Source organism: Schistocerca serialis, chromosome 4, assembly GCF_023864345.2.
Source record: "Schistocerca serialis cubense isolate TAMUIC-IGC-003099 chromosome 4, iqSchSeri2.2, whole genome shotgun sequence".
Taxonomy (NCBI): domain Eukaryota; kingdom Metazoa; phylum Arthropoda; class Insecta; order Orthoptera; family Acrididae; genus Schistocerca; species Schistocerca serialis.
Window position 1 is genome coordinate 849,687,408 of NC_064641.1, and position 14,832 is coordinate 849,702,239.

Below are 14,832 nucleotides of genomic sequence, written 5' to 3' on the forward strand. Positions count from 1 at the left end.
TCCGTAGGAACACTGGAACACGTGAGGCAATACTGACCTTACGACTTATCTTAGAAGAAAGATTAAGGAAAGGCAAACCTACGTTTCTAGCATTTGTAGACTTAGAGAAAGCTTTTGACAATGTTGACTGGAATACTCTCTTTCAAATTCTAAAGGTGGCAGGGGTAAAATACAGGGAGCGAAAGGCTATTTACAATTTGTACAGAAACCAGATGGCAGTTATAAGAGTCGAGGGGCATGAAAGGGAAGCAGTGGTTGGGAAGGGAGTAAGACAGGGTTGTAGCCTCTCCCCGATGTTGTTCAATCTGTATATTGAGCAAGCAGTAAAGGAAACAAAAGAAAAATTCGGAGTAGGTATTAAAATTCATGGAGAAGAAATAAAAACTTTGAGGTTCGCCGATGACATTGTAATTCTGTCAGAGACAGCAAAGGACTTGGAAGAGCAGTTGAATGGAATGGACAGTGTCTTGAAAGGAGGATACAAGATGAACATCAACAAAAGCAAAACAAGGATAATGGAATGTACTCTAATTAAGTCGGGTGATGCTGAGGGAATTAGATTAGGAAATGAGGCACTTAAAGTAGTAAAGGAGTTTTGCTATTTGGGGAGCAAAATAACTGATGATGGTCGAAGTAGAGAGGATATAAAATGTAGGCTGGCAATGGCAAGGAAAGCGTTTCTGAAGAAGAGAAATTTGTTAACATCCAGTATTGATTTAAGTGTCAGGAAGTCATTTCTGAAGGTATTCGTATGGAGTGTAGCCATGTATGGAAGTGAAACATGGACGATAAATAGTTTGGACAAGAAGAGAATAGAAGCTTTCAAAATGTGGTGCTACAGAAGAATGCTGAAGATTAGATGGGTAGATCACATAACTAATGAGGAAGTATTGAATAGGATTGGGGAGAAGAGAAGTTTGTGGCACAACTTGACCAGAAGAAGGGATCGGTTGGTAGGACATGTTCTGAGGCATCAAGGGATCACCAATTTAGTATTGGAGGGCAGCGTGGAGGGTAAAAATCGTAGAGGGAGACCAAGAGATGAATACACTAAGCAGATTCAGAAGGATGTAGGTTGCAGTAGGTACTGGGAGATGAAAAAGCTTGCACAGGATAGAGTAGCATGGAGAGCTGCATCAAACCAGTCTCAGGACTGAAGACCACAACAACAACAACAGTATAGAGTCAGACATGTGAAGAAGGTGCTATCGGGAAAAGGCCCACAATTTAGATCGAAACTTTGGAAATGTGCTTCAAATTGTCGACAGATTAAAAACCATTTCCATCTCGCTATTTCATACATTGTCCAGTCCTTCTGAATGTGTAATGAAAGAACTAGGGCAACCATGTAGATTTTACTGTGAAAGATGTCACATGCTGTGGGACTCTTACATTCAGCGATTTAAGGAAATCATCAGTGAGGTGACAAATGATTCAACATTTCCACCACTAATTCAGGTAGTGTCGAATTGGCTTGCACAGGGAAAAATTCCAGAGATAGTGCCATTTCCAGTAAGTACCAAGTTGTGAAATAATTTTGTACTGAGACTAGCTTTAGCGAATATCAGGTAGGCTGCTGACTGAAGACAGAGAAATGATAATCGCTGAAGATTATCAAAGTCAATTGTTGTCGAACAACAGGTGTAAATAATATCATGTAAATTGCCCACCAAGTGTCATTCATTAATATATGAGTTTCTCACTGTATATCGAGGACCCTACAGAGAGAGAGATATATATATATATGTTTTGCATTCAAACACCGTAGAGGTGGAGATCCTCAGGAACAGAAAATGCTAAGTGGTCCATCGCATTTCCACTGTAAAAGTTGTTAAATGGTAAAATGTGTAGAGCAATATTTCAACTTGAGTAGAGTGTATCTGAACCGTGATAACGGGTTTATGGTTATGTAATGTTGTTTATTTTTTATGTGCTTGATATTTTATAGGTACTTTGCGAATGGCAGTTACGCTCTGTGTCGCTCATATGAAAACGAAAGGAAAGAAATGCTAAAGATGAGTGGGCAACAAGACAATTTAATAGATATATCTGAGAAAAATCTGACGTAGGCAGAGGAGAATAGGACCAGGCCAATGAGTGCAAAATTGAATGCAGCATAGGTAATTGTAAATAGATGACAATGAAACGAAGAGAAATTGATTATGTTTGAGAGGTACTTTGCATGATTATTGAATCCTGCCCAGTGCATCTTTTTATCTGTTTGTTATTAATGTCTCTGCACAGGAAGTGTCATCTGATAATTTCACATTGACTTGCATGCTTATTGATCTAGTATTTATCTGTGAGTGTTGACATTTCTTGAAAATGTAACAGAGTTTTCTATATGAATGATAGCAGTGATGCGTAACTGTCGTGTATTTTCTGTAGTATAGAACTTTCAGTTTGTTGTCATTAGTTGTAGAAAATGTACTGGGGTGTAGAGTCAGTGATTAGCAATAGATATGGCAAGATATACAAAGAGGGAATTGCAGCACTACTGGGCTCTGCAGAAGGAGTGCACTTAGTAAGTACACAGTAATGTATGCACGTAATCATTTTAAATGAAAGCATAACAAAATTTATTGAGAGATGTGAATAATGATGAAGCAACTAGGATTTAAGCAATATTCTATGCATAGTTGTGTTGTAACATTAGTCTACAAGAGCACTCTAGAAATCGTAATACCAATATGATTATACGTTGACCTGCAGAACTTGAGAGAAGCAAGAGAAATAATTCTGGTACTAGACCCAAGCCAAATGCTAGACCATTGTGGAGGAGGCTCATTAATGTATTGAGAACAAATGGGCTCCATGTGAGTACCATACCAAAACATATGGTCGTCAGTAGCCAGCTCTACCAAGATGAGTCGCCCTATACTGAGTGATACCATTCCATCCTCCATTCTATTGCCGTGAAAAGCTATTTCCTTACAATCAGAAACAATGTGTACTTTGCAGCTCACCCTCTGGCCCTCCATGTGTTGAAAGACTATGATGAATCATTGCAGAAAGTATGGCACTCCCCTCAATACCTAATGCATTGAATGAACTGTTACCATTATGAATAGTCACAATCGATTAATATTCTGTGATGTAAACCTTCTCATTTTTCATGAATATTTTTGTACATACGAATATCATTCATTGCTTAATCTAAATCTGTGGTCTTGTTGAACTTACTAAACTGCGTCATACTCTATTAAAACTGCTGACAGTCCACCAGTGTCTCATACCTCATTGAAGGTATTTCTTTAATTGACTATAATTTCGAAAACCTTTCTCTACACACGTGTAACTGGTAGTGGGATCATTAAGAATGTAGGGAACAAAAAATAATTAGCAAACCCCTTTCCCGATTTGTTCTGCCACATGTGTCACCACACATTGAGCAGCCACGTTTTTTTAGAATGAGGTTACCTACACCTAACAACTCCGAACAAAGTCTGGCAAGAACAATCCCATTGAAAGACAGAGAACGAATGTTCCTTCCACGATAGGCTGTTTTAAATCTGTTCCTAGTAGCATACAAGAGTCCATAATTTTTTTTGTCTTTCGTTTTTTGGATTATAATTTAATACAAGAAACATGTCACTCTTACCGTTTCGTGAAAGTACTTAAAACTTCCCCCAGCGAGAGTGTACATGATGTCCAACACAAAGTATTAGAAAGTCGCTGTGAATTTTGGTTTGGTGTCAGCAGTAGGTAATTATGTTGATTCCTAATAGACGAATTCCTTTACCGACCTCTAAGTTCTGGGTGAAATGTCAATTCCTTTTATCAGTTATCCAGCATCTTCAAAACATTTCCGTAATTGCTAATCACTCCGCCGATTTCTTAAAATGTTTTCCAGTCTTTTTCATCTTATTTATTACTTTCTGAATGGAGACTTCGATCCCTTACACAACGTGCTAGATGACCCATTGCTAACCAGTCTTCTTTATTATGGTAATCTGAGATTACCTTAATTCGTTGAAGTCGAATGCCACGATGGATGCTTTGCAAGGCATCGCCGCATGTATTTCCCCTCCCTTTCCTAGTGCGAGTTTGTTCTCCAACTGTAATGATATCGTTGCCGCTTTTCCTTCTTTTCTCCTCCTACACAACTGATTAGTCACGTTGGTTTTAACTGGGTGTAAACGATAACTGTTTATAATGTACCACAGTGGTGTAGGTGAACTCGAGAAGAACAAACTAACGAAAGACACTTGCTACCTTCAAACCTGGAAACAGTCTCAAACTGGCCTATAGAAGCCGCATTAGCTACAGTGCAAGCGTGTCGCGTGAGTGCATTACTTTTCCTCGCAAAAATCGTGCGTGAATGTTTAAAACCTCTTATCCTTTCATACGTACCAACTGTTAAAGAATAGGGATAGATTTTATAATTAGAGTCCCACACGGAAAACCTTAATTGTGACATACCAGATTAAGGTACTGGCGGTCGAATAGTATTTAGGCTATGCATGGCTCTGTTCACAAAATATGGCTCCACGTTGTCATCGGCTCTAGCCTTGTAAGACTGCTTAAATGCAAATTAGCGAAGATAGCTAAAATCACAGATAATGATGCTCTGGTCAAATGGCTAAAGTACTGAGAAGTTAGGCGAAATTTTAAATAAGCACAAATTGTATGAATAATTATAAATAACAATAATGGATTATTACCTGCGGATATAGACGACACCATAACTCGATTTCGAATAAAGAATATCTAGATATACAAGAAAGAATATCTAGATACGGTGGTCATACAGTAATTCAGTTTAAGGGATACAAATTGGGAGGTATTCAGTTGCAGTTAAGAATGTGTTAATCAGAGTGGTAGTGGGCTCCCTACAAATCAATAATTTCACCAAATAACAGTACCGTGCTTTTAACTAGACACAAATAATCGCGGAAAAGCAAGTAAATCACTTCAGAGTTGCTCGAAGCATGTCATACGATGCTTGCTCACAGTTAACGTTAATACTAGCTACCGTGTCGAAGTCCCATTAGCATCGGTATTTTACTGATTACGAACAAATTTTAAAGTATTCACAACTACTAGCCGTTCACACCTCACCAACTTCTTTGCAACATAATTCTGTTCTCTATTACGTCTTAACATATACTTCACTATATCACTCTTCCACACCAAATCCTCTCTCTGTTTGCCCCTCGACACGAACTGCCGTTGTACCACCTCTCCAAACCAAGAGTTTCAACTCTCTACCTCTCCCAGAAATCCCAACATGCTCTCAAGAGCCACTCCATGAATCCTCACCGCTCACGCCAATAAGAAACACTCTCTTCCCCCTCAAATAGCATCATTTATTATAATGTATCAAATAGCCCACCATTTGCATAGTAATAAAGTTACAGTTTAAATGTATGGGTGAAATTAAAGAACATTTTATCTCATTTCTGCAGAGACCAAACATGTTAATGTACATACAAAAGCATAGACATAATCAATTAAATATGTTACAGTGCATATACACTTATAATTAATGATAAATAATACATGTTGAAAAATATGAAATATAAGTGTGGCGTGTTAAGCTGGTGCCCCAGTTCACACAATACCTATTTATGGTATTAAATCACACAGATAATTTAATCTTCTTAAGTTCATTAACAAGCAGTTAATAACTGAGATACGTCATTAGATATGGATAGATCTCAGAATTGTTGTACTGTTTCCATTTGTTGTGTACCTGTGTGGGATATATGATCTGATACATTTATGTAGTAAATGGGTATAAACGCAATAATTGAACAAATAAAATATGTATCAATGTTTGACTCTCAGAGATGGTAGCTGTAGTCCTGAGCTATCATCCAATACCTTGGTTATATAGATAGCAAAAAGCGTTCGGCAGTTATTAATTTGTAGTCACTTGTAATTACATTTGTTAAGTGTCTTCAGCTAACTCCTACAACTTTTATATTTGTAATATGAAAGGCTTAATAAATGTGACTCAATGCCACAAGCAACCCGATATTTTGGGATTTGTCGTACTGTTAAACATCGAATTATGATGCAATTATGAAGTATTTCAATTTGGTCATGTTTCATCCCGAATCAAAAGCCGCCATTTCACTGAAGAAGCGTGTTATCCCAGGATGAATGTTCGCCAATTTCTGCTTACTACTGGGGGAAAAGCCTAGTATTGTCCTCAGTTGGCTGGTCCTTTGTCGACTCAAGTGACCCATCCGGAAAGCCCTTGCAGCCGAACCCCAATCTCATGATAGATTTTAAAATTTCTGGCTTGTCGACTTCCCGAGCATATGTGTTAAGATACACCTTGCACTTACGAAATGTAAAATTGACGTTTGTTTAAATTTTACCTCGTAGCATTGTGAATTTTCACAGCATTAAAATTAACAGTTACATCGCATCAATTGACTGCCCTTCCTATAACGTAACCTACCCTATCAAGTTGCTCCGTCAATCGTATCTTTACCTCCATGTATCTTCAAAAGGCAGCTACTGCATTTGATGAATTACAACAGACCTCACGGACGCTCTAGTACTTACGTAAAAAATACCAAAAGAGGCTTGTGATTACGGTCATTTTCTCTATTTGACTAACAATGAGCGTGCAAATAGCTTAAATGTACTTCACTGCAAGGCACCGACCAGTCACACTGACCACCTACTAAATTTGACGTCAGTGTGTAATAACCATTTACAGACGGCTGGTGGCAGCACTAGCAGGTGAGGGTATATAAAGCGCCTCAGGGGGAAATTGATGTCGCACTGCGGTAGTGGAGCAATTTATATGACCTCCGAAAGAGTATGATCATGGGCTTCTGGGCCAAGAGTGAAACCATTTTCTAAATGGCCGAGTTTTTAAACGTTGCTCATGCCTGTGTGGTTAAAGTGAACTGCACCTGGAAAAATGGCGTCATCCAAAACCGGGACCGAGGCAAGAGTGGTACATCACACCCCACACATAACAGGGACGAAGGACAGCTATGTGGATGCGAACAGGCGAACAGACGTGCAAATGCTGAGCATCTGAGCACCCAGATGAACCAAGGGGCTACCAGCAGTGCCTACTCAGCCACCGTTCAGTGAATGTTGCCGCGCAGGGGCCTTAGCAGCGGGCGCCTGCTTCATGCATCCCTGCTAACTGGTGCTTTTCGGCGACGAAGGCTGGCATCTGCGCGCAAGTACAGCATCTGAATGTCCACTGAGCTGCGACAGGCGACCGTTTTAGGAGAAAAACGTTTTCGTCTCCGTCGGTCTCATCGATCTCGCTTTGTAGACCGTGAAACATGTGAAAGCAGAGGGGTCCAGGTCAGAGGCTAGAGCATTCTGATTTGTGAAATGTTTTCATTGTCTTCCCTGGGTGATATCGTCCCTATGTAAGAAAAAAATTGATAAACAGATACTATAATTGTGGGGACCATGTCCACCCCTACATGCAGTTTGTTCCTTCTCGGTATGATGACATCTACCACCAGGACAATCGAACGTATCACATAGCTCTATGTGTACGTGCGTGGTTCAGGGAGCACCAGGATTGGTTTAACGTTCTCCACTGGTCACCAAATTCCCCGGATTTAAACCCAATCGAGAATGTGTGGGACATCTCGACCGGGCTCTTCGGTATCCTCAACCAAGAAACTCCGGGCAGCTGGCTAGGCACTGGAATCAGCATGACACCACACCGCTGGCGGTACCTTCAAATAACCAAACTGACTGTCCTCTTGCACGTCTGGCGATGAAGGGGCTGTTCTTTTGGCTTTTACAGGAAGTTACATTAATGTGATTGGACAGCATATTATGATCGATAGCGTTGCTTAAGACTTTTCCCACACTGTCTGCATGTGAGCTACATGGAAGCGATCGGCGGCTGTGTGGGCTCGTACTTACTTTCTTCGTTTATTTTTTGTAGTTCGTAATTTCATTAGCATGAACTTGTGCCATCTGCAGCATCACGTCACTGCAGTTTGATCACCTGTAGCTATTTTCCTTTGATCTTCATTTAGTCTGGGAGATGGATAGTGACTGTCTTCGTTTTCTGCAGCTGCAGAGGGAATGGCCCTTTTTCATAAACAGATAGATGTAGTGATCGACGGAGTTGAGGGGCTTTCCCTGAGCTGCAGCCACGTTTGGGTACCTGAAGAGACGGCTGTGGCATTTTTGGTTCCATTGGAGTCGCCTAGGAAAGGTGATACATCTGAAAGTTAATACATGCTCGACATGAACAGGTCCCCAACACCCATGTGGCAGTGATGGTGGGTTCGCGATTACCTGAGCGGCGGGTTGCAAATATGGGCACGTGTAGTAAGGCAGTTCTCGCGTGACCTAGCAACAGATAAGAGACGTTTCCTACTGTTGAGGGCGTATATACACATCTGAACTAGCATGGGGTCCCTCCTCTGACGGTCCCCTGGTGTTATTATTGGGTGTTACTGACATAGTACTGGGTGCGGCGTAGTCTAGTGGGGCCATGTGTCTGTGGTAGCTGAGTGGCGCCAGTAGTCATACAATTGTTTCCTCCTGATTCGGGGGGAAAGTAAACGAAAAGGTAACATAATTTGTTGATATCTTACAGAATTGTGCCCGAAATTACACGCTTATCCACCGACTCTGCCTCCCTACCAACCCCCCCCCCTTCCCCCTCCCCTTTCTCCGTCCCAAACATCGGTGCTCTGTGCAGCAGGTTATTTCTCCTATATGGAAGAGACCTCTCTGTTTAACATCGTTGATGTGCTGGACCAACGAGTCAGAGCATGATTTCTGATCCTAGAAGTGTATACCAGAGTCACTCTGACGGATCTTTTTCTTCTTTCTTGTCGTTCCTGTGCATACGCCACTGCACATACACAGCTCGCTGACACCAACGTAAATTCAGCATTGAGTGAGACATAGTAGACGACGGACGCTCACAATTGTGAGGCACTGTTGTCTAATTAATTTGACAGAAATATCTTTTAAGGGTTACTGTGATCCTAGAGTACAGATTGTGTAACCATTTAGTCTCTGAATGTGAAGTTCGCCGCACGGGATTAGCCTAGCGGTCTTACGCGCTGCATTCATGGACTGTGCGGCTGGTCCCGGCGGAGGTTCGAGTTCTCCCTACGGCATGGGTGTGTGTGTTTGTCCTTAGAATAATTTAGGTTAAGTAGTGTGTAATCTTAGAGACTGATGACCTTAGCAGTTAAGTCCCATAAGATTTCACGCACATCTGAACATTTGTGAAGTTCATTTATGAGAAAATGGCACGTAAAAAAGAGATATTTTACTAACAGAAGATCCTATACAGGAAGCACTGTCAGAACGACCCAATTGTGGAAGTGATGGAAGTCACTCTCGTGATGGAAGTGATTCTGAAGCTGATGATACTGCAGCGTTTATGAACAATGGCGAAGTGCATCAGACTGGCGACTGACGAAGAAAATCCAGTCGTCACAGTGAGAGTGGCTATTGCTGGAACACAGTTGTCCCTAATAGTTCAGGCCTACCATTTGCCGATATCATTGTAGTCCATATTCCAAAAATGTGGAAATAATGAATTAACGCATTAATGAATAACTGAGAATACCTCAACGTTTCGTGTAATATGTGCAGTTCATTAAATGAATATCGTCAACATCTAACTGAACTGCAAATAAAGTCTTTAGATCGGGATCAATTTCAGGTTTCTTCCCTGAAAAGTTTCTATGACTGTTTTTACTTAGTCTCGAATTTCAGATTTGTTAATAATAATACCGACTGAAAAAGTACATGAGAGAGGTAAAATAAAATGAGTTTAGTAAGTCAGAGCCAAATTCCATTACAAAATATTATATTTTCAAGCATTTCACCTGCAAATCATTAAGGGTTACTGCGACCTTGGTGCGAACTTCGTGCGACAATTTACAATATGTACAATACTAGAGTTAAAGCTTTTTTCCCACTTCAGTAGACAAGTTGTTCTTCAGTTTGAAGTATGTAAGACAAAATGGGAGACTGGACCGTAACTGAGGGCGCCTATTGTCCCTGAACGTATGACGGCGGGGCGATGAGTCTCCAGCTCCAGTAGGGACTCCCTCTGCCAAACTCGGCGGCGTCCTGCAGAGACTCCGGCAGCCTCTGCAGCGCAGTTTCCGGCAGGAACGACACCGACAGCGCTCCCAGCAGGTGCATCGCTGACAAGATGGCGAACGGCAGCCTACGGTCCACCGAGCCTCCCTGTAACAGATGGTACACGACATGAGACATAGGACGGTGGAGCATGGAAAATACATAAATAAATAACGAAGAACTACATTTGGAGATGAAAATGAGATTATACGACACGTGATGTGGTAGGACAAAAATTATCATTTAGGTTGCTATTCACACCTGGCATTTTGAAACCACTTCACTGTACCATGTATCTGTCAACGCTACTGACACACCCAGAAAGAAATTTTCACCCTGCAGCGGTATGGGAGCTGTTGTAGAACTTCATGGCTGACTGGAACTCTGTGCCTGACCAAGACTCGAATCTGGCAGCCTCGTGTTTAGCGAGCGAGTGCTCTAACAACTGAGCCACCCGAGACGAGGTACTGGCGGAAGCTAACCTGAGAGTACGGACCGTGAGGCGTGTTCTGATAGCTGAGTTGGTAGAGCACTTGCCTGCAAAAGATAGAGGTCCCAGACTGGAATCCCAACATGGCACAAACTGTTAATCTACCAGGAAGTTTCTATATTGACACACATAAGTTACTGATTAAAGTCTTCTTACTGGCTATTTCTACGTAGTTCGAGCTAGTTTCAGCACAGTCATAACCGGATGGATATCAATGTTCACGTGATTGAAAAAAGGTAAAGGTGTTAGAAAGTGACAAGTGTGAGAAACACTAACGATTTCCAGTTTCACAGTAGACTAGCACCACCAAATTTCTCTGCACTCTCCACATAAAAAACCAGCTTGTTACAATACGGTATTTCAATCCTGAGGAAGTAGCATTATCTGCATTTCCGCCAGATACATCAGTTCTGAACAATGAAAGCTTGTGTGCACGTGTAAGCTTAACATACAAAAAAAGAGATGAGACAGTAGACGGAGATATTATTTTCGTGATTCAGACCAGACACCATACGATATATCCTTGATTGAGAAAGACAAGTTCCAGTGAAAAATGGATCAAAAAATTGATAACACTGATGATTCCCCTCCCTTAGATAAGTGTACCTACCACCTGTTCGAGGAAGGTGGCTACATTCTCTTCTCAGTGATAACAGTAAAATTCGAACTCCGTTGTTTTGTATGAAGGGAAAAAACTTCTACAAGTCCTGTGCTGTACGATGATATTCAGCCTTGGAAATGATTACATCAGAAAGGCGATCAAAGCGCTCTGTTCAGTCACTGAAAAGCAAAGACAAGTATTAGAAAGCTTTAAACAGAAAAATATTATTTCGTTAAGTATTTTTAAGGAGCATTCTAAAATACACTGCTATTCAGTAAAACTGCAACACCTTGGAGGACCCTTGCAACAAACATCAATCGGTCAAGAAGTGTGCTACATTCTTGGATGTGCAAATAATTAGCATTTCAGTGCAAAACAGTGTATATGAGTAGCGCTATCTATATTCTGTATACAGAGAAAGATTACCCAACGGATTTCTTATTAAGACACAGCATGTGAATGGTTATTGTTTTATAAGAAGATCGTTTTTTGTGTTCGTGTAAAGAGGTTGTCCATTTGCACCTGTCTATGTGTGACATCAGCGGAACAACAATGTTTCTGCTCGCATTGGTCGGGGTCTTACAATTGTCACGCGAATATCTCATTTATGTGTTCAGCAGGACCATGCACAACGCTGTGCAGGATCTCAATAGCCCACGCGACTAGCGCCTGAGAGGACAGAAGTATTGTTCACTCAGAGGGGCAGCATCGTACAGCCACATCATATATCTTAAGTCAGGAACTTTGTTTGGAACTAGTCAGGTATCCACATGGACAGTGCAGTGACATCTGAAGTGCCACATATTCTCAGCACTGCGACCATTGTAGCAGCTTCCCTTGAAGCATCAGCACAGACGTGCCAGCAGAGATGCACTCAGTGATGACATTGGACGCAGAAGCGGTTTAATGTCGTTTTCTCAGACAAGTCCCAGTTCTGTGAATAGCTTGATGGACACATCCATGTGTTGAGGTTCCAAGGAAAATGAACATTGCTAGACTGATTTCACCAATGTCGTGAGAGGTGTTATTTTGTGGACTGTCATGGGGTGCACAACTTGATTACCCCTGGTTAACTTAGCGGGTACTACGGACAGCAGGGGCATAATTAGGTCGTATGTTAGGTTGGTGGGAGTGCCCTGTCATAGAGGTCTCCGTGGAATTATCTGTCAACAAGGTAACACAAGATAGCTTACTGACTGTCCTGTCCTGGCCTGAACTAGCCTCAAACAGGAGGTGGTCGACAGCAACCCTGTCCAGCACATTCTCCAGAATGAACTGGAAATTATCTGGTGGTGGGTTGGCGAGAGCCTGGCATGCCACGACACCCAAAGCGCTACCTCTTGTTTCAGTTCATTATTTTCTGGGGCTTGTGAGCGATTACAAGTTTCCAGTAGCTTTGGAAATATGTGTAACCTTGGCTGGAAGTGCCTAGGTGCCCTGATTCTCATATACTGGATGGATATAACCTAGGTAATTTGCACGCCATGTGTTACGCTACCTCAGGTACACAGCTTCTAACAGTAATACTCCTCTTACTGCGTCGAACTTTAACATAATGCTATGGCGTAAAGTCAAGCGCTGGCACGCCATTTGGAATCGAGAGAGCAGAGAGGGCTGTGAAGAAGACGTCAGCCAACTGCACGCTGACCGACCCCTCTTCAGGACGGCAACGCGACAGCAGTGGCCTCTATGCAAAGAGAACGTAAGCGCCACGCTGACAAGCCGTGGCCCACTTCTACAGCAGCATCAAGATTAGGCACTTCAACACCAGCGACTTAGGAATTGTACGGGGTGTTCAAAATGTCTCTCTGTCGTACCGTATGATTGTTAGCCGCGCGTGCCGTATGATTGTTCACCTGCCTGGGTTACTTCCCCTCTACTGGACTCTCCCAACATTCCACTGTTTCGCTTATCTCAGCCAGCGTCAGCAGTATCGTTGGTGTGTGTCGTTATGTGTTGACGTGAACGTTTAAGTTTAGCTCGCGTTTCAGTGTCACTGCTTGCTGACATTTTTGGTGATAGCATAATTTCACAGGGACTTTGGCCTCCACGATCGCCTGACCTAACACGATCTGACTTTTTCTTCTGGGGTGCAGCGAAAGCAACTCTCTCTAAAAACCTTCTGAAATCCATCGATGAACTGAAAACTGCAATATCCACTTTCTTTGCTTCTGTTACAGAAGAAATGTTACAGCTTGAGTTTGGAAGCATCATTAGATGCATTGAATTGTGTGTTCAGCGACAGGGAGGGGGGGGGGGGGGGTATTTTCAACATTTAGTGTGAAAATTTCTAAGTAAAAATGAATATTTAATAAATTAATAACTTGTATTTAACTGAGTTTCATTTCAGTATATTCACTGCGGCATACGTCACGCGCGGCTAACAATCATAAGGCACTGTGGAGAGACTTTTTGAGCACCCCGTATATACTGAACGACATCGTTTATTTTGTCTGTCGCCCTTTTTTTGCGACACATCTGGTCAACACCAAGAGAAGTATTGTAATCATTTCATTTTGTAATGTTATTAATTAATGCGATTTGCTTGAATTGTTGTCCAGTTTTTGACGAGTAAGCAGGATTTAACACATAATATTGTACCCCATAACTAGCAGATTATGACAGCATTTTCTTTTAAATTCGGTCAGTAACTATATGAAACATCTCAACTGGAGTAACAGAGCCCGTTACGTTAGTATTAAGTGCACCTGGCACCTTAACATGTGGACAGCGTCTAGTCTTTCTGCGCCGGCCGGTGTGGCCGAGCGGTTCTAGGCGCTTCAGTCTGGAACCGCGCGACCGCTATGGTCGCAAGTTCGAATCCTGCCTCGGGCATGGATGTGTGTGATGTCCTTAGGCTAGTTAGGTTTAAGTAGTTCTAAGTTCTAGGGGACTGATGACCTTAGATGTTAAGTCCCATAGTGCTCAGAGCCAATAGTCTTTCTGCTGTTTCACGCTGCCACAGGAACACTCAGAGCAGAAAATACCTTCTGCTTTTATTTATTTTCCCTTGCACAGTCCGTTTAGTTTCTCACTTTACCAGTTGAGTGATTAAATTCGACTGTTGTGAATTTGTCCCCCCTATTGCCAGAACTCTTACAGAGTGTTGAAATGGTAGTCCCAACTTAACTTGTAGATGGGCAGTGCTGAAACAAGAGAAGATGATCAGTCATCTGGGGTGAACGTCTATTTTTACGTGGCTCAGATGAATGGTCAGAGGGACCAACTCTCTCCGCCGCACGCAGACTGGATGCTCTCAGGCAGAGGACCTGCAGGTTACTGCTTCACAGGGCTTCGTTAGGTAAGGACGCTTTCGATTAAGCTTTCCTCTGGTATCATGAACAGATATTTTGTTGTTTTAATTTAAGTTGACGTTTCAGATAGATTATTCACTTATATGCTTATTTGTTTTTTTGAGGATGTTAGGGAAATGTTTAAAGATCCTTTATTATTCCTAACTTTCTTGCGTAAAATCACGTGTTGATTGTAGCTTTGAGTTGTCTGCTTTATGGTTCAAATGGCTCTGAGCACTATGAGACTTAACATCTGAGGTCATCAGTCCCCTAGACTTAGAACTACTTAAACCTAACTAACCTAAGGACATCCTTACACCCATGCCCGAGGCAGGATTCGATCTGCGACCGTAGCAGCAGCACGGTTACGGACTGAAGCGCCTAGAACC

General features: G+C 41.9%; 1 protein-coding gene across 1 annotated transcript in view; it reads right to left on the reverse strand.

The window, feature by feature from the left end:
- Nucleotides 1–9,764: 9,764 nt before the first annotated feature.
- LOC126473481 (solute carrier family 22 member 7-like) overlaps nucleotides 9,765–14,832 on the reverse strand; it is a 169,123-nt gene continuing 164,055 nt past the window's right edge. Inside the window, exon 9 of the mRNA XM_050100556.1 lies at nucleotides 9,765–10,167. Coding sequence (XP_049956513.1) covers nucleotides 9,967–10,167 — 201 coding nt within the window. The 3' untranslated portion in view covers nucleotides 9,765–9,966. The remainder of the gene's footprint in view (nucleotides 10,168–14,832) is intronic.